The following is a 17,733-nucleotide window of genomic DNA, read 5'->3' as shown; positions in this document are numbered from 1 at the left end:
GGCGCGGGCGCCTCCCACCCCCCCCACCTTCCCCAATCTGCCGGAGAGATACGAAAGTTTGGGGTCCAGGGGTGAGAGTTAAGGCTCTCAGAGCTGCCCTCTTTGGCGGTCCTGGTGCTCGGAGGTCTCAGCAAAACCCCCGCTGCCGCGACAGCCGCTGAGGCTCCTAGGCGTCCCCTGCCCTGCATCTCCAGACCTGCTCTGAGCCCAGCATGAAAGCCATCAGCCCGGTGCGCTCCGTCCGGAGCTGCTACGAGGCCGTTTGCTGCCTCTCGGAGCAGAGTTTGGCCATCGCCCGAGGCAGCCACAACAAGAGCCCGGCCTTGGAAGAGCCCATGAACTTGCTCTACGATATGAACGACTGCTATTCCAAATTGCGGGAGCTGGTGCCGGGCATCCCTCAAGGCACCAAGGTGAGCCAGGTGGAGATCCTGCAGCACGTCATAGACTACATCTTCGACCTCCAGATCGTGCTGGAGGAGGGGTCCAAGGGCTGCGACCCCTCCTCCGAGGCCACCCTACTCTCCCTTAAGGTAAGGGTCGCTTCGGCCTCGGGGCTAGGTATGTCGATTGGGGGAGAGAGAATGTGTTAGGTTGGAGGTGATAACAAGTCGGGACGGGGGTGCTGCAGGGTCCCCGAGTCATGGCACGGTGGGGAATGGGGAGGAGGAGGAGGGACCACCAGCCGCCGGGGTGATCTTAAGCCCTGTCCCCTCTCTCCGCAGGCGGCTGAACTCGCCTCAGAACTCCGCACCAAAGACGAGAGAAGTTTGTGTCACTAACGCCACCTCCATCAGGTGAGTGTCGCCCCCAATCACCACCGCCACCACCATCCACAGCCCAGTCCTCCCCATATGCCCGCATCCCAGGTGATGTCCCGGGCCCCCATTCCGCCCCCAGAATCAAAATCCCTAGGGGACCGATCCCCAGCAACCCATGCTCCCCTCTCCCCAGTTCCCCCTCGCACCCCAATTTTTCACCACTCGCACCCCAGTCCACCTCCCCCAACCCACTCCCGATACCGACCCAAACAATGCAGACCAGTGCTCCCCCTTTCTGCAATCCTCCCTATGTCTCTCACCTGCACCCCAGCCCCCAACCAGCACCAACCCAGCATCGCCAACCGAGGGCCAGATACCATCCCCGAGAAACTTGGTTTCCCGGCTCCCATTCCCTCTTCCCAAATCTCCATTCCCAACCCCACTTATCACCCCACTAATTACCACTATTATTTTCTTTTCTCCCTCCCCCTCTCTTCTCTCACCTCCCCGTGCCAATTAGCAAACAGGCAGCGAGTGTCGGTTCCTGGTTCGTTATCAGCCGGAGGTAAATAGCAGCTTCCTCCGTGGCGCCGGGTTGTCTGCGACCTACCGGCCCCGGCATCGCCTCCCCCGGGCCCGGGCACCGCGAGTGGGGAGAGGCTGGTTCCGACCGCCCCCCAGCCTTCCACCGCCAGCATCCCACCCACGGAGCTCAGCATCCCAGCTTTGGATCCGAACTCACATGAGATACTTTTTAAGAAAGACTGATGATGAACAGGAGGTTGTCTGTATATTTTTGGATTATAGAAGCGAGTCCTTTTTTTAAAAGGTGTTCAATGGGATGGCGGGGTGGGGATTAGGGGGTTTTGGGGAGGGGGGACAAACATCCTCGAGTATGAACCAAACTCCCTGGGGCTGTGGCCTCGTATATTGTGGAGCTCTATACTAGAGTATAACTTTTTGTACCTTTTGTGCAGGAAGGTGAGTTTCTGCAAACATGCCTTGTACTTGCTTTATAAACTTTTTATAAAAGTTACATTTTTACATAATAAAAATGAGATAATTTTGATTGTTTTTTCTCCTTCATCACTGGGGTGGAGGGAACTGGAGTGCACCCCTGAGAAGGAAAACAACCCCCTGGGAGGTAGAAGCTTCCCAAACTGATGGGAAGTTCTAGAGTTACTGTAGGAATCTCCATAATTGTGTAATAGCATTGAAATGTCAGCTCAGGTATGGGAGGAATTAACCCTAGGCTGCCGGCTCCTGACACGGTGGCTGCCAGCTATTTTGGGTGCTGCTGCATTTATCTGATATGGAAGGAGTGAAGATGGTGCTGAACCCTGAGGACCATCTGGAGGTGTAGCTGGAGCCCTGGGAAGGAGGGGAGAATATGCTTTTTCCACTTTTAGCTGTGTGGAAACGGGCTGCTTGGTGCCCTGATGCTGGACTTGAGCTTCTATTGGGCTGGAAGGGGTGATGCTGCTCCCCTAGGATACACCCCATAGGGGTAGGGGAGTTTCTGGACTGCTTTTGCTGCCCCAGGTAGTATCCCGAGAGCAGCCCCTGCCTGGCCTTATCTCCTTGGGGTCAACACCCTCCCCTTGGGTAATGCTGGTGAAACCGCAGCATTTGGCCTGGGAGCAGATATGACCCCCGGCCGGCGCAGCTGTGGAGCTGGATCGTGCTCCCTGGAGAAGGTGCTGGCCTGCCTACAATGAAGATAATTTAACTTCAGCCCCACTTGTAGCACCATCATCTTCATCCTCTGTGTTGGGCTCTGGTTTTGCTGCCATGGGCTCAGCCAGGCATGAGGTAGGTCCTGCCCCATGGCATTGGGATGTCCCCAGGGTGCTCCAGCATCCAGGGGAGCCGGGTGAGGGGCTGCATCACGAGAAGAGGAGGAGGGAGAAGATACGGGGGTCTCAGAGGGATAGAAACCTTTGCCCACACACACTGGCTTCAGCCTCTATCCCAATGACAGCCAACAAGAGCTTGGGGTGCAGCTGGAAGCTGCCAAATGCCTTTTGTCCATGGGCATTTCCACAGGGAAAAACAGCATGTGGAGCTTCCGAAAGGTACCTGGTCCAACTGGATCACCAGCCCCTGGGAACTTTCCTCCCTTCTCCGAGCTTGATGTTCCAGGGCTGCCCGGGGCAGGGTATCCCCAGGCACCCTTGGGTGAGGTGGGATGCAGTGACATGGGCTGTCCAGGCATGGTGGGAGGCAGGTGAGGGTGTCCATCCAAAAACCACTGCATCTGGGAACAGAGATGCTGTTATGCTCACAGCTGAAAATAGTCTTTTGCCATCTCCACTGGCTTTTGGCTCTGGAGGAAAAGGCAAGGGGTGGGTTAGGGGTGAGTGTCCCCACATTAACCCCGGTGTCGTGGTCCTCCAGCTGTGACAGTGCTGATGTGCCAAAGGGATTTAAGTGGGACGGGTGGGAAAAGCACCCTGGGCATGAGCCAGGGAACAGAGATGAGTCTCGGTAGCTGGAAGGTGGAGCTTCTTGCAGTGTGAGAGCTCCAGGTCCTAATGGGACCCCCATCAGGGCTGATGGTGGTGGAAATCGTGGACTCGTGGGAGCATTAATGAGCCTACTTTGAGGTTGGGGTTACTAGGAAACATGGGGCTACTGGTGGGGTGGGAGAAACCATTCCTGCTGGGGCTTTTTGGATGGAAACGGCACTGGGGAGGTGGAGGGGGACTCCAGCCCCCGGGAAGTGGAGGTGGCCCCTGCCCCTGTCCCCTCTCAGGGATCAGAGCAGGGGATTCCCGAGGCCAGGAGCTGCGGGGTTTGGCAGTGTGTAGGTTTGGGTCTAGCTCCCAAGAAGCCTCCCAGAGCCATTACCTCCTCCCCCGAGGTGTATGGATCCCGGCGTCTTGCCCGGAATAGCCACCCCGACATTCCCAAATTCTGGCACAAGCCTAGTTCAGACCCCACTGGCACCCTGGACTCGGCTGACAGTTGCCGGTGCTGCTTTCTTTGAAACTCCTCTTGGAAAAAACCAAACCAAACCAAACCAAAACCAAAACCAAAACAAAAAAAAAAAAAAAAAAAAAAAAAAGGAAACCCCCACAACTAAAAATAACTGCTAAATAACTGCAGGGTCTGGAATTTACCTCGGGGGATTGATGGGATGATGTACCTCGTGGGGCAGATGGGATTTACCTCGGGGGGAAGATTTACCCCATGCAGCAGATTTACCCTGGCTGCTGTGGGATGCCGATGATTTCCTGGAAAAACCTGATTAAAAAAAAAAAAAAAAAAAGAAAACGGGGAAAACACACAGCCAAAAATAGCCGCAGGGGCCGAGATTTACCTCGGGGGGAACAGCTGGAACAAGAAAAATGGTCCTGGCCGAGTATGCCCGGCTTTATTTTACCACCCCAGATACACTGCAGGGGTGCAGAAAAGACGGTGAGGAGGGCAGAAAGTATTTCGGGGGGGGGGGGGGGGGGGGGCGGCGTGAAATGCTGAAGGTCGAGCGCGGCCCCGCCGCGGTGCCGGTGGCCCCTGGGCCGGCTCGTTCGCCTCTTGGCAAGCGCCGGAGTCTGATGCAATCGCTGCGCTGACGGAGGCGGCGGTTCCCACCTGTATTTGCCATTGTGTGCCCGGAGCTGTTTGCAGGTGTTTGCTGGCGCCGCGCTGTCTGAGCCGCACTTCCCTCCTCCTCCTTCTCCTCCTCCTCCCGCTGCTGCCCCGGCCAAGGTCTGGCCCCCTCGGCCCCCCCGCCCGGCTCCCCGCCAGCCGCCGCTGAGACAGATGCTGCGCGCACACGCGTGACCTTGGCCAGGCCCGCTCACGCGTGGAGAGGGTTTCGGGCTGCTGAGTGTGGATGCGCACATGCACATGCAGTAGTTACATGCTACAGTGACACGTGTGGTATGTGCATATTCACGTGTGTGCATGTGTGCACACAATACATGCACTCACACATGTATTTATGAACGCTGACACACGTGTCTGTGCACACTCACACGTGCAGATATGCACGCATGACTGTGTTCAGTTACCCACACCCATGTGCACTCACACACGTGTATACAGACGCTGATACTTGTGTCCGGGCAAATCACGCATTTACACGCAAATCACGCATTTACACCCATGCCCTTTACAATATGCCTTACAATGCAGGCACTGTATTGTACGGTAAGACTTGTGCACTTACACGTCGGTGCACACTTGAAATACACGCGCACTAACGTATGTGGTGCATGTATGCACGCATACCTGTGTGCACTTACACACACACACACCTATGTGCACACGTGCCTACACTGACTTGTGTCATGCATGCACAGGAGGGCTCATCCTGCAAACCAAGCTGTGTAGGAACTCAGCACCCCCTTGACTGGAATTCCCGGAGATACTGTGGAATTGGAGGAGGATATTCCTGCTCTCTCCCCACCCCCGTGGAGACCGCCCTCTGTGCTGGCAGCCAGCTCGCGTGTTCCTGTCAGCCCTTGTCTTCCGTCTACCACAGGTCACAGCGCGGCTTGGTCCCACGGTGGGACAGAGGCTTCACGCATGTCCCAAAATCTGCCGGGGACTCCGTGCGGTGGAGCCGGAGCGGTGCGGACCCCGCAGCCGCGACTCGCTGCTGCCGTCTCCAGGGCAGAGGAAGAAAAGCCTAACTCACCGGGAAAGTTCTCCCCTCGAGAACAGCTAGGATTTCAGATTTCCTCTGCTGTACACTTGCAGATGATCGGGACTTCCCTCGATGCCTATCCTGGCAAGAATTGGGATCTCCTCTGGTGTTCCGCTTGGGAAGGACGAGGACCTTCTCTGGTGCCCTTCCAGAAAAGACTGGGACCGCCTCTGTTGCCCCCATTCCAGGCTCAGGGATGTGTGGCATTGGGTTGTGGAGCTGCTGGCCACTTGTGCTTGCCGAGTGGTCCATCACATGCTTCCTGGACAGCTGTTCCCCCCCCACTCTGGGCAGAGCCATAGGGCACCAGCACCCTTGTACCCCCTCTCTCCTGGGAATGTTCCTTAGGGAACAATATTAGGGGATGGGGTCTCATTTGGGGTCCATAGTCCAGCTTCAGCCGCCTGCTTCTGGGATATAGTCAACATCCTCCTTGCGCTCTGCATCCTGATAAGGTCCCTCATCTCCAAGCTGAACATCCAAAAGATTTTCCAGATCCTAGGGTGAGTGAGGGTGTGGAGGCTGTACACCATAGCCTCTGGTGGTGCCATCTTGGTCTGGGCAGAGATGCAGTGGCCCAGATTTGGTGCCACTATTCCATGGGCTGAATCTGCACCAGGAAAAGCAGCATAATTGCTTGTTCTTCGCCATCAGCTCTTCACCCTGCTTTTGGGGTGCAGTTCAGACCCTCCGGAGACCCGCGGGAAGAAACTAGGAGGGGTCTCCTGGCTCCTCCCTCCACCATGGCCAGTTCAATGATGGGCTCTCTCACCTTGCCCCAGGGCAAGGAGGCTGGTCAAGGGGCTGGCTGGGATGCTTCAGGCCATCCACAAGGTCATCCCAGACCTCTGCAACATCATGGAATGAGATGGTCTTTAAGGTCCTTTCCAAACCTCTCTGGCTTGCAGGGTGACAGCTGGTGCATGGCCCACCCTTCTGGACGTCTTGGTGTCACAGGAAGATAAAAGTCTGTGTTTTCTGGTGTGGGAGAGGACTTTGCTGGTGGAAAGCCATGGCTGGAAAGGCTGGAAAAGGCTTCTTGAGCAAATATTAGGTAGTGGGAAAGATGCCCTTGACTCCTCCCTCAGCCTGTCCCTCAGCACAGCTGAGGAGGTGACGGTCAACAAGTTTTCCCACCCTCTGGGTCAGCCCTTAATCCAGTGAGGTCACACTAACAACATGTGGGGACGTCACCTCTGCTTTGTCCAAGCTGGAAGAGTTGAGGATACAAGCTGCCAGGTGCTTCCCATACCCAATGTCCTTATCCCAAGGGTCACCGACTGGAGCGGGCCCAAGGCAGTCAACATATATTTATCCACCCTGCCGGGCACGGCCTTGTCTTGGTGCGCTGGGATGGAGACAGCAGTTGCCTTCTTCCCTCAGAGGGGAAGAAGGAGGTCTGGGTCGATTGATTTGCCAAGCTTAGCCACACTCCTGGCACAGGGGCCAAACTGCCCAGCTGGGGTGGCATCGCTGCTTCCAGGCCTTTTGATCTGACTCAAAGTCTCGCATGGTGGGAGGCAAACGTCTGTCCTGGATCTGAGGCTCCTGGCAGGTTTCTGGGTGTCCCAGCTGAGTTGGAGTCTGGAGGTCTGGTGTCTTTTCTCGTCTGCAGCAGAGGCCATGGCCAGCATGTGTATCCATCTGTCTGTGTTCTAGGAGGCTTCTTCACAGGAAAGTCCACCTCTGCACATGATTATCCTTGTACCAGACCTTGGCATGGAGTTGGTTCTTCCTGGAGAGGAGAATGATGGAGAGAAGAACGATGGGGAGGAATGAATGGATAGAGGCAACCAGGAAATGGAGGGGAGGGAATGAGGGAATGGAGAGAAACCAGGGAATGAGACAAACATGGTAATGGAGAGGAACAAGGGACAAAAGGGAACCAACTGCTGTGGCTTGGTGGCCTCAGCAGGATTAAACCCTGGCTTGTCTCAGTGGCTGTGGTAGCCTTTTGCTGGTGTCAGTAAGGGTCAGAGTTGCCCTCACTCAGAGGTTTGCCATTGCAACAAGTGATTCCTGTTACTGCTGCACTCCGAAATACCCTGTGGGCCAGCTTGGATGCCCTTCATCCCCTTTTTCTCCCTCCACTTTGCCAGAAAGACCTGGTACTCTCCAAGGACATGGGTGGGATGCATGTGGAACAATGGGTGGCAGGTTGAATGAACTACGAGTGAACCAGGGGCCAAATCTCCTCATGCTGAGCCCCTCTGAGATCCCTGCCCTTCCCAACAGCAGTCTCCCTTGTCTGGCACCTCTCCATCCTGTCTGCAGGTGCCAGACAACCTCTGGCTGGCGGAGGCCAAAATTTTTATTTTAAGTAGGTGCAGCTTCCTCTCCACTAGACTGGGTTGCTGTAACTGGGGATAGGGATGGGGGAATGATGGGAAGGGTGGGATGAGGATGGGAAGATGAGGATCAAGGCTTGATGGAGATGGGAGGACAATCAGGAACATGGAATGAGGGGCTTGTGAGGGGCTTGGAGAGTTGCAGCCCCCAGGCTAGACCTCACCAGATTGATTGGGGTGGGGGAGGGGGTGTATGTTCTGAAAAATAAATAAGTAACAGAAAATATATCCTAGTCCCGATGCCCAGCCCAAATGCCCTTCACCCCCAAAACAAGCGCCCCTGCCCCCAGCAGGTGGTCTCAAGAAGGTCCCTTCCCTTATTTGCGTAAATACCCCGCCCACCCAGCGGCCACTTTAAGGCCCCTCCCGGCGCGGCGCCACCGGCCGCAGCAAAGGGGCGACAGCCAATCAGTACGCTGCGTTTTCCGCGGGAAATCCGAATTTCGCGGCATGGGTTTTGGCGCTTAAAAAAAAAAGGGGAAGGAAAAAAAAAAAAAAAAAAAAAAAAAAAAAAAAAAAAAAAAGACCGCTCGAGCCAGGCGCGATCGGGCGGGAGCGGAGCCGGGCGCGGGGGTCCCGGCCCAGGCGGGGCCGCGCTCCCGCCGCCCCAGTGCGACTGATTTTTGGGGCCAAAAGTGAATTTTCCGCCGGTCTCGGAGGCATCGCCGCCGTGTTCTTCTCTGCAGGTTTTTCGGGGGGGGAATTTGGGGACCGGCCGGTGGCATCGCCAGCTGGAACGCCTCCTCGGTCCCCCCAAAATGCCACGGCAGAGATTGTGACCCCCTCCCGGCTACGGAATCGCGGGGTGCTCCTGCCCCCTTCCCCGGGCCGGGCTTCTCGGAAAAGACTTTGCAATGCTGCGGCTCCCCAGAGGAGTGTCCCCCGCCCCGGGGAGGGGGGGTACCGCCCTCCCGCCACCCCCTACCCACCACCACCCGAAGAAAGTCATGTCAGTAGTGGGCTCCTGTGAGCCGGGGGCTTCCAGCCTGGGCAGCCCCCCGTTATCCACAGGCTGTTTCACCCAGGTCTACACGCCGGCGGCTGTCAGCGCCCCCGCTTCTCGAGGCGGATCTCTCTGTGACACCCCCCAAGGCCCCGAGCTCAGGACCCTCTGTTCAGCCTCGGCGGGACGGCTACCGGTAAGATGTCTGCATCCCGTCTCTTCCTCGGGCATCTCTTCGGGGGCACGGGAGGCTGGGGATGATGCTGGGTGGGAGCAAGGGGTGAGTGACCCCAGCATGTACAGCCCCCTCCATTCCAAATTTTGCAGCTTATATTGGTGTCTGCACCCTCTAATGTGTCTTTCTGTGAGTGGGGGAGGGTGAGGTCCGAAATCAAAAGTCTCAGTGAAATGGCTCAGATGTTTCTTTAACTTCCCCTCGCCCCTGCGTGCCCGCGGCTCCGGCTTCCGCTTCTTGGCCCTTTTCGGCCTCTTTCCCTCCCTCCAGCTTGCAATAAGTCCGGGTTGTGCCTCAACACCCTGTCAGCAATCCCAGGCCCGTTGAGAAGCCCTTTCTATGATGGGGAAATGAGGAATGGGTACAGTCAGAGCCCCTGCGTGCTCTGGGCGGGGAGCACCAGCCCTGCTCACTATCTCTCCCCACTTTGGAGCTGCGACCCCCGGGGTGACCCGTCACCCAGGGGAGGCGGGGGACACGGGATGGGGGTGCTACAGCATCGCTTTCCAAGCTTGGTTCTTGCCCGTCATTACAGTGGAACTGGCAATGGCTTTTTTTTGGGGGGGGGGTGGGTCTCATCCTCCACGGATCACCCCAAGGCTTTGTAGCTCAGACCCTGATGCTGGGAGTTGTGTAGGGGGTTGCCATCCCATATTCCTGTCGCCGAGCCGCGGGGTCACGGCTGTGTTTACAGAGCCCAACACCAAGCTGCAAACCTACCCCTAAACAGAGAAAGTGAGGCACAAGTCGGGTGCTGGCCCCGTGCCTGTCCCTGCTCTTGGAGGGCCTCCTCCGAGTCCCTGGCCCATCAGTCCCCCTGGCAGCTGGCATTTAATTCCTGCCTGCTCCAGCCTGGGCACGCATCCAGCCCTCACTGTGAGCCTCTGTTCTCCTCAGTCCTGGGAGGGATCCCAGACCCTGCTAACACCGATTTAGTTTTCCCAAAGCTTGATTTATTTATTTATTCCCTCCCCCCGCCCTTTTCCCAGTCCCTGATGCTTGATGCCAGCTGGGGACATTGCCGCGGTGGAGGGAGAGGGAGTGGCTTTGCTTCCCTCTTTGTGCCGTGGCTGGAGAGCTGGATGCGGCCGTTTCGAGTCCCATCCCGGGGGACTTTGGGACCACCTGTCTCCTCTCCGGCCTCGTTGTCTCCGAGCCGCGTGAGACACCCTGCACTGCCGGGGGCTGCTGTTTAAGAAGACACCGTCATTGTTGCCCCCTCCCTTAAAAACACACCAGAGGCTCCCAGTACCATATCTGTGGATGTGCAGAGCTGGTTTTGGGCTAATGGCCCCTTTGTCATCATCATCATCACCCACTTCAGTGCTCAGGGTACTCCTTTCTGCCGCTGCCCCCTAAATGTGGCCGGGTGGGGCTTGTGATGCACTTGGGGACACGAAATGCTTGTCCTTAAGTGACACCTGGGATCAAGAGGTTTTGGGCTAACGGCCTCTGTCATCACCACCATCATCATTACCCATACAAGGGGATGTTCCAGGTGCTGCTGCCTACAACCGTCCCTTGAACAGGGTCTGGGGGGCTCATGTGACAACTGGGGACACGATGTGCTCCTCTATACCCCTTGGTGGCTTGCGAGAGGCGTTCCGCCCCCGTCCCCATCTCATTTCCCGCTGCCATTATCCCACTCGTGGTGCTGAAGATCCTGTTTCCGACCGCGGTATGGCACTCGCAGCCCTGGCAGCTGAGGTTCCTGCCGCACACACCCTGTTTATGGCACAACCTTTGTGTGCAGAGCCTATGCAATCAGATACGAGCGTTTCCTCCCCATTCCCAGTCAGGGCAATTGCGGCGCTCCCACCGGCTTTGTGACACGAGTGATCTGGGATCACGTGGAGGAGGAGCCTATCATCCCGCAGGAAAGCGGGATGGGTTCTCTCTCATCTTCCAAAAAAGCCTTAAATTTACCATACTCTCTGATTTAAGGGTTATGGAGTAATAAAATGCGTTTTTCTCCAGGGAAAATGTGTATTTTGGAGTGGTTTTAGCCCATGCCAATCCCGTCGTCAGTGTTTGCCCATCTCTGGTCTCTATAGGGGCTGTGGAGTCTCTGTAGGGGCTTAGGGCTATCTATGCAAGAGCACTGGAGAGAGGGGCGTTTCTGCTGTGGGATCCTAGCTCCCCACCCTGAGCAAGGGCGTCCAGAGTGTGCTGTGGTTCTGTACGAGCTGGGAGGGCTGAGCAGTCCGTGCAAAGAGCACCTGAGAGTGGCAGCCCCTGTGGGTGCTGGGTTGCAGGAGAACCTGCTCAGCAGCACCCCAGATTCTACAGGGGTGACATGATCCCATCGAAGAGTTTTCTGCATGGGCAAAAGGGAGGATTTTTGGGGGAGGGATGGGTGGGGAAGTGGCAATTTTTTTGCTGCCTTTGGAGGGGCTTTTTTGGTTGCTTTTAAATTGCTTTTAATCGCTTTTAAAGCCACCACTTCCTCTCTACCGGGGAACATCTCCCGGGATGGGGCTATTGGAAGGGATGCAGATGTCAGCTGCACCCCAGAGTAGGGATCAGTACCTACCTATCTGCCTTCCTCCCCAGTGCAGGGTGGTCTCACTGTTCCCCAAATCTGGGATCAGTCTCCATTCCCCTGTCCACATCTTGTGTTATACTAGCCCTCAGCCACCCTAAGGCAGTGGGGGCTGCACCTGTGGGGGTCTGATCCAGCAGCCCCTTGGCACAAGCAAGCAGCAGGATCCTGGAGTGCCCCTTGACTCTCTGCCAGCTCTGAGTGCCCAGCCCCAGGTGCTGCGTTCCCACGCCCCCGTGGGGACGGTGGGGCTGGGAAAAGAAAGAACGGGGGGGAGCCCCATAAAGGGCCGGGCAGAGCCCGGGCAAGCCCGGAGAAGGTAACGGATGCTTTTGAAAGGGAAGGTTGGCAGGAGCAGCCCCCCGCGGGGGGGCTGAGGGATGATCTGATGGCTGGGCTGGGCACAGGGTGTAGCCCCTGGCGCCAGGGCTGGGCTCAGGGCTGCTTGGCAGGCAGAGCTGGCAGGGGGCCCAGCCTACCCCCTCACTGCCTTGCATACCCCCGAAATTTTGGGGTCATGCCTGATTTCCCACCCCCACCATCATATTGGTGTGTAGATGGTGTGTTCTGTCATGCTGGGGAGCCATGGCTGGGGGCTGGGAAGTGGCGTGGGGTGTTACTGCCATGTCTTTGGGGGATCTTTGGGTTTGGTCCCTGCTCCCCTACCTACCCTGGTTCAACCTACCCCCTGCCACCAAGTGCTGGTAGGGTGGTGGGAGCCCCTTGCTGTGCTCCACTCAGCTGTTATGTGCCTAATCCTGCCCGGCTTGGGGAATGGCAGCTGAGTCACAGGAGGGAGCCCCTTGTCCATTGTCCCTTGCTGGTGGGTCCCAGAACTCAGGGTCTTGCCGTTGTCTGAGCCCACCAAGCTCCCAGCCCCCAAAACTGCATCTGGGAAAGCATGATGGGGTGCACATGGGGTGGGGATTCGGGGGGTTTGGAGGCGTCTGGAAACACTAGTACCTGCTGTGAGTTGCTCTGTGCCTCAGTTTCCCCATTGCTTGGGGCAGACGGGGTGCACCCGACCTCCCCAACAGCGATGGGAACATACATTGCCCATGGCCATCCATACTGGAGAAGTAAGGGATACCAGCGGGGAGGGGGAGGAGGGGCCAGGGTGATGTCCGCCCTCCCGTGCTGGCAGATGGATGAGGTCTTATCTGAGGCAGGTGTTTCCCATGTGCTTGGCATTAACCGCTGTTGTGCTGGCAGCTCCGGGGCACATCTGGGGGCACAAGGCTGGGGTTGGAAGCGAGTTCACTGGGAAAAACCTGCTCCGTGGAGGGTGGGAGGGAACAGATTCCCACAGGAGCTCGGGACCAACCTGGCTCCCTGGGGGGGCAGAAAACAGCCCCTGGCGCCTCTTCCGCCAGCCCCCTTGGGTGGGAACGAGGCCGAGGTGCCCAACCCTTCTCTGCAAATTGCGTTGTGCTCCCAAGGGAGCCGCCGTCAGAGCCGGCACAGGGACCTGGGTGCCATGTGGGATGTGCTGGGGGGGATCCTGTGGGACAGCCCAGCCTGGGAACAGGTACTGGGGGGGGGGGGGGGGGGGGGGTAGGGACCGGGATGGGGCTGGGGGGCTGCTTTCTACTCCTGAGCCAAAGCGTTCCCCCCCAAATCACCCTGTGCGTGTTTGTGGGTGTGGAGAGTTCCTGGGGGTTTTGTTTGCATTGGTGGGGGAGGTTGGTGACACCCTCCATTTCTTCTGTGAATTTACACAGCTGCACTTTTCCCTGGGTCCCTTCTGCCCAAGTGCTGCTCGGGGTTCCTTGGGAGGACTTCAAGGAGCTGCTCGCCCTGATGAGGGGACAGCAGGTGCAGGGATGTTTGTCTCCCCTCCCAGAACCCAGCATAGCCCCCTCACCCCAGTTTCCCTTCAGCTGTGTACATGTGTCCAGAGCACCCAGGGGTCCCGGGGGGCTGAACCCAGCTGGTGCCAGGTGTGCTGGTGGCAGCTGGATGCCCTCAGCTGCCTCAACCATAACGCGGGTGGGAGGTGGGAAGTGACATCATGCACCCCAGTGGGCCAGCTGGCAGGGTGGGAGGGTGAAGATCTGGCTTCAGAGTCACCGCATTCCCAGGGGTCAGCCTGTGGAGCCCTGCCAGGAGCTGGGGGTAAGGGGAAGTGAGTTCCCTGCGAGTGCCAGGGTGTGCAGGAAGCCATGGTGGGTTACAGGACCCCATATCTCCTCTCCATCAGTTCTCTCAGTGGCCTCTCACACTGCTAGGTGCTGCTGCGCCCCTTCCCAAAAGGAGTATTGCAACTGAATGAGCCTGTTGCAATATTCCCCCACCCCAGGATGTGGCACCCAGGGCTTGGCTGATGGCCCTGGGGGGTCTGGGGAACTCAGAGGGGTGTCTGGCTTGGCCACAATGCAGGGTTTTCTCTTGTGCTCCAGGCCAAGAGGAAGCTGGACCTGGAGGGCCCCGAATTTCGCATGCCCAAGGGGAAGGGCTGGACACTGGCACAGGTCCCCAGCCCCAGGAGTAAGTGATGCAGGGTGAGATGGGGCAGGGGAAGCTGGGGGGAACAGACTCACTTCTCTTCCCTCTTAGAACCATGTCCTCTCTAGCACCTCCAGCCCACATCCTACACTAAGGAGAGGATGGGGGGGGGGAGGGGGGTGTCTCTCATGTCCAGCCCAGTGATATCTCCATCCCTGGACCTGGCTAAGGAGAGGATGGAGAGGTCTCTTGTCTCCAGCCCTATGTAGCTTCTGTCCCACATCTGACACTAAAGAAAGGAACACGTAGTCTTTCATGTCTAGCCCCATGACACATCCATCCTACATCCCAAACTAAGGAGAGGAAGGGGGGTCTCTTGTTTCCCCACAGCCCCCAAGTCTCCTGGGGAGAAGACTCGCTACGACACCTCATTGGGGCTGCTCACCAAAAAATTCATCCATTTGCTGAACGAGTCTCCTGACGGTGTTGTGGATCTGAACCGGGCTGCGGAGGTGCTGGAGGTCCAGAAACGTCGCATCTACGACATCACCAACGTACTGGAGGGCATCCAGCTCATCCGCAAGAAATCCAAGAACCACATCCAGTGGATGTAAGTGATGCTGGGCAGCTGAAAATGGGTCACGGGGGATGGGGCAGGGTCGGGGACATGTGGCTTGAGGACATGTAGAGTGTGCTGTGCCATCACTCAGATGCCATCTCTGTTGGCAGGGGGACAGGGATCTTTGAGGACGCAGCGATGGTGGCGAAGCAGCAAGTGCTGCGAGGGGATCTGGCTGAACTGGCTAGGACAGAGAGGATGCTGGACCGGCTCATGCAGGACTGTGCCCTGCAGATCCAGCAGCTGGCTGACAATGAGACCAACCAGAGATATCCTTGCTGAGGGAGATGGGAGGGAGGGCAGGGTCTTGGGGACCCCTCTGAGCCCCTTCTCCTCCACTTGGATTCCCCTGGGCTTGGGGGGTGCTTGGAGGGATGCGAGGGTTGATGTCCTGCTTGCAGCCCCTCCTTTTCCTATACCTCGTCCCTGTCCACGCTGGCGTACGTCACCTACCAGGACCTCCGTGCCATCAGCAGCTTCCAAGAACAGACGGTGATTGCCGTGAAGGCTCCCCCTGAGACACAGCTGGAGGTGCCAGATTTCAGTCAGGTGTGTGTAGCCAGGTGTGTGTGGGTGCTGCTGAATCTGTGCAAGACTTGATGGGTCCCTCTGGGGTGTCCCAAGGATGACCCTGGCTGTTTTTGGGGTGTCTCCACATGACTGTTTGACCCTGAGCTGGTCCTTCAAGGGGTACAGTGTTCCAACTGGATCCCTCATGGGTTGGGGACAGTGGAGTGGGATATGGGCGACCTTCTGGGTGCCCCCCTGAGCCTTACTCTGCCCTTCCAGGAGAACTTCCAGCTCCACCTGAAGAGCACCAATGGCCCCATTGAGGTGTACCTCTGCCCAGAGGAGATCACAGAAGAAGGCCCCACCAAGGAGCACCCTGTCCCCTTTGCTGCCACCTCCCCATGGGATGACCCCGTACCCTTTTCCCTGCCAAACAGCTCCCCATCAGCTAAACAGCCACCCTACCCCATCTCCCAGAGATGGGGGGGCACAGGAAGCCCTCTCTCACCCCCATCTCTGCCTCTCCCCATCCAAGGGGGACCCAGCTCACTGCTGGAGATGGAGCCTGGGCTCCTGGGTTCCCCTGCCCACCTTCTGCAGCAGACGGAGGACCAGCTGCCCTGCACCCCCTCCCACCTGGACTCAGGACCCTTCATCACCTTCTCACCTGCCCTGGAACAGGATGACTATCTCTGGGGGCTTGAGGGCGAGGGTGTCACAGACCTCTTTGAGACATATGACCTGGGGGACCTGCTGAAGCACTGAGTGTCCCCCCGCCAGTCATCATTTCCTTTGTTCCCTCTGGCCACTTGTGTCCCGAGCGCATGGGATCTGTGTGGGGTGACTGGAGAGATTGGGGAGCACTGTTTTTTCTGAGGATGGCAGGGAGAGGGGGACTTGTGTTGCTCACCCAGTGTGGTTTCTCTGCACTCTCCTGGGTTGGTTGTCACCTCACTGGGCTCTGGGAGTGCCCTGGGATCCATCCAGGACTCATCCCAGCATCCCCCTGTAAATCCATGGGGTACTGATGCTTCCCACCCTTACCCCACAGTTGGGGGTGCCTTTTGGGTGCCCCAGATGGGTTAGGGACACCCTTGGGTGGCAGAGAAACCTCTGCCCAGAATGGTCTGTGTCATGTTTTGGGGTCACTCCAGTTGTTCCTCAGTTAAACTGGTTCTTCATGGTCTCAACAGGTCATTTCCAGTGGCACATTCCCACCATGGCTGGAATATCCTTAAAAAAACATTCAGGCAGCAAAGCTGAAGTCATCTTTGGGTGAGGGAAGGGTGAAGCTCACATGGCTCTGGCAAATCTCTGGCTGGAACGTGGAGCTGTATTCTCTGAGGGACTACAGCCCCTCTGCCCCGGTCCACACCAGTTCCCTCCCTCCAGCCTCTTGGAGCTATTGGTGCTGGGAGTATAAAAACTGGAATGTACAGGGAAGAGGTATGCCTGGAGGAGGCGATGACCTGCAAGAGAGGGGCTTGGGAAACAGCTTGGGACAAGCCCTGGGACATGGGGTAGGATAGGGCTTTTAACTGTGCCATTCCTTGCAAAATATCTGTAATTATTGCACTGTATTTATCTGGGTTCCCCCTTTGGTGTGGGGCTGGGAGGGATTGGATTTGTCAGTGGGTGTATTTAAGTTTTCCTTCCTTGGGTTGTTGGTGCCCCTGTAGATTGGCTCAAGAGATGGTGTGGGTGAGAATATGTTTTGGCCTGGAAAAACGTGTGGCACTTTTTCTGCCCAGGAGGGGTTGAAATAAAATATAATTTTGGAGTTCTAAAAGGCTGTTTTCCCCTAAGAAGCAAAATGCTGAAATGGTTTGGGAGGATGGAAGAGTTAAACTGGTTTTGCTCCTGTTTTCAGGGTAAAATGGCCTGTTTTGGGACCAGCCTGCTCTGTAGGCACTTCTGGAGAAGGGGTTTGAGATGAAGCTTTGATTGGAGTGAGGACAGTGGGTCTGACCTGCTCAAATTGGTGATTTCCAGCCCAAATCTGGCTGCGATGAGCCTTTGCCTGAGCTAGAGCCCCTTCAACCAGGAGTGTGGGAAATTCCCCAGGGCTGGGGGTCAGCTCCCTATGGATCTGGGGGCTGGATGGGCTTGTGCACCCCAATTTGGGGTCTGCAGAGCAAGATCCTGGGGCAGCTGTGTCCATGTAAGGTCCTTCCCCATGTGTTACCTGTCATACTGTGACCTGGGGATGCCACTAAAGTGGCAAAGTGATGGTCAGTGGTACCAGGTGATGTCCTGTGGCATGTGGTGGTGGGCGGTGCTACCCAAGTGATACCTGGTAGTGCCCAGCGATGGCTGGTGGTACCTGATGTTCATTGGTACCAAGTGATACCCACTGGTCCTCAGTGGTGTCTGAAGGTACTGAAGGTGATGTCTTGTACCTGATGTTGGCGTTGCACAGTTTGTCTGGTGGTGTAGAGGAGGAGAGCCCCGGGCCAGGTGAGGCAGGCGAGGGGCACAGAGAACCCATCCCCCATGGGGATGAGTGTCCTACAGCAAGTAAGGGGATGTCCCTGGGCGATTTGTCCCCCTCCCCGCGCAGTCCCCAGGCCAGCCAGGAGGTGGCAGGGCCACCCCAGCCAAGGGGCTGGAGAGACCCCCTCGGGGCAGATGGGGGGAAGCAGAAGGATCGGGGGCTGCCTGTCTGCTGAGAGGCTC

At 57.3% G+C, this 17,733-nt stretch overlaps 2 protein-coding genes and 1 long non-coding RNA gene across 3 annotated transcripts; 2 read left to right on the top strand and 1 right to left on the bottom strand.

Annotated features, from left to right (window-relative positions):
* On the top strand, positions 1-1,830 carry ID3 (inhibitor of DNA binding 3). The gene is made up of 3 exons (XM_058856662.1): positions 1-533; positions 726-797; positions 1,282-1,830. Exons 1-2 carry the CDS (start codon positions 213-215, stop codon positions 780-782), a joined length of 378 nt encoding a protein of 125 aa, XP_058712645.1. The 5' UTR covers positions 1-212; the 3' UTR covers positions 783-797; positions 1,282-1,830.
* Positions 1,831-1,931: 101 nt separating this feature from the next.
* On the top strand, positions 1,932-16,829 carry E2F2 (E2F transcription factor 2). Its single transcript, XM_058856663.1, has 7 exons — positions 1,932-2,573; positions 8,789-8,902; positions 13,883-13,970; positions 14,319-14,538; positions 14,658-14,816; positions 14,982-15,096; positions 15,337-16,829. The coding sequence occupies exons 1-7, from the start codon at positions 2,553-2,555 to the stop codon at positions 15,820-15,822; spliced, it is 1,203 nt and encodes a 400-aa protein (XP_058712646.1). The 5' UTR covers positions 1,932-2,552; the 3' UTR covers positions 15,823-16,829.
* LOC131588091 (uncharacterized) lies at positions 2,554-4,178 on the bottom strand. Its single transcript, XR_009279505.1, has 3 exons — positions 4,084-4,178; positions 3,884-4,007; positions 2,554-3,018 (listed from the first exon to the last, which is right to left on the bottom strand). It is a non-coding gene; the product is annotated as an uncharacterized LOC131588091 (long non-coding RNA).
* Positions 16,830-17,733: the final 904 nt, after the last annotated feature.

This window comes from Poecile atricapillus, chromosome 24 (assembly GCF_030490865.1).
Source record: "Poecile atricapillus isolate bPoeAtr1 chromosome 24, bPoeAtr1.hap1, whole genome shotgun sequence".
Classification (NCBI taxonomy): Eukaryota; Metazoa; Chordata; class Aves; order Passeriformes; family Paridae; genus Poecile; species Poecile atricapillus.
This window is presented reverse-complemented; position numbering and strand designations above follow the sequence as displayed.

What these genes read in the sequence shown, in the direction of transcription:
- ID3 (XM_058856662.1), top strand. Translation starts at nt 213, where the DNA reads ATGAAAGCCATCAGCCCGGTGCGCTCCGTCCGGAGCTGCTACGAGGCC. An exon ending in CCACCCTACTCTCCCTTAAG is followed by an intron (nt 534 to 725) that starts GTAAGGGTCGCT and finishes CTCTCTCCGCAG; the next exon opens with GCGGCTGAACTCGCCTCAGA.
- E2F2 (XM_058856663.1), top strand. Translation starts at nt 2,553, where the DNA reads ATGGGCTCAGCCAGGCATGAG. An exon ending in TGGGCTCAGCCAGGCATGAG is followed by an intron (nt 2,574 to 8,788) that starts GTAGGTCCTGCC and finishes TGTTTCACCCAG; the next exon opens with GTCTACACGCCGGCGGCTGT. An exon ending in AAGAACCACATCCAGTGGAT is followed by an intron (nt 14,539 to 14,657) that starts GTAAGTGATGCT and finishes CTCTGTTGGCAG; the next exon opens with GGGGACAGGGATCTTTGAGG.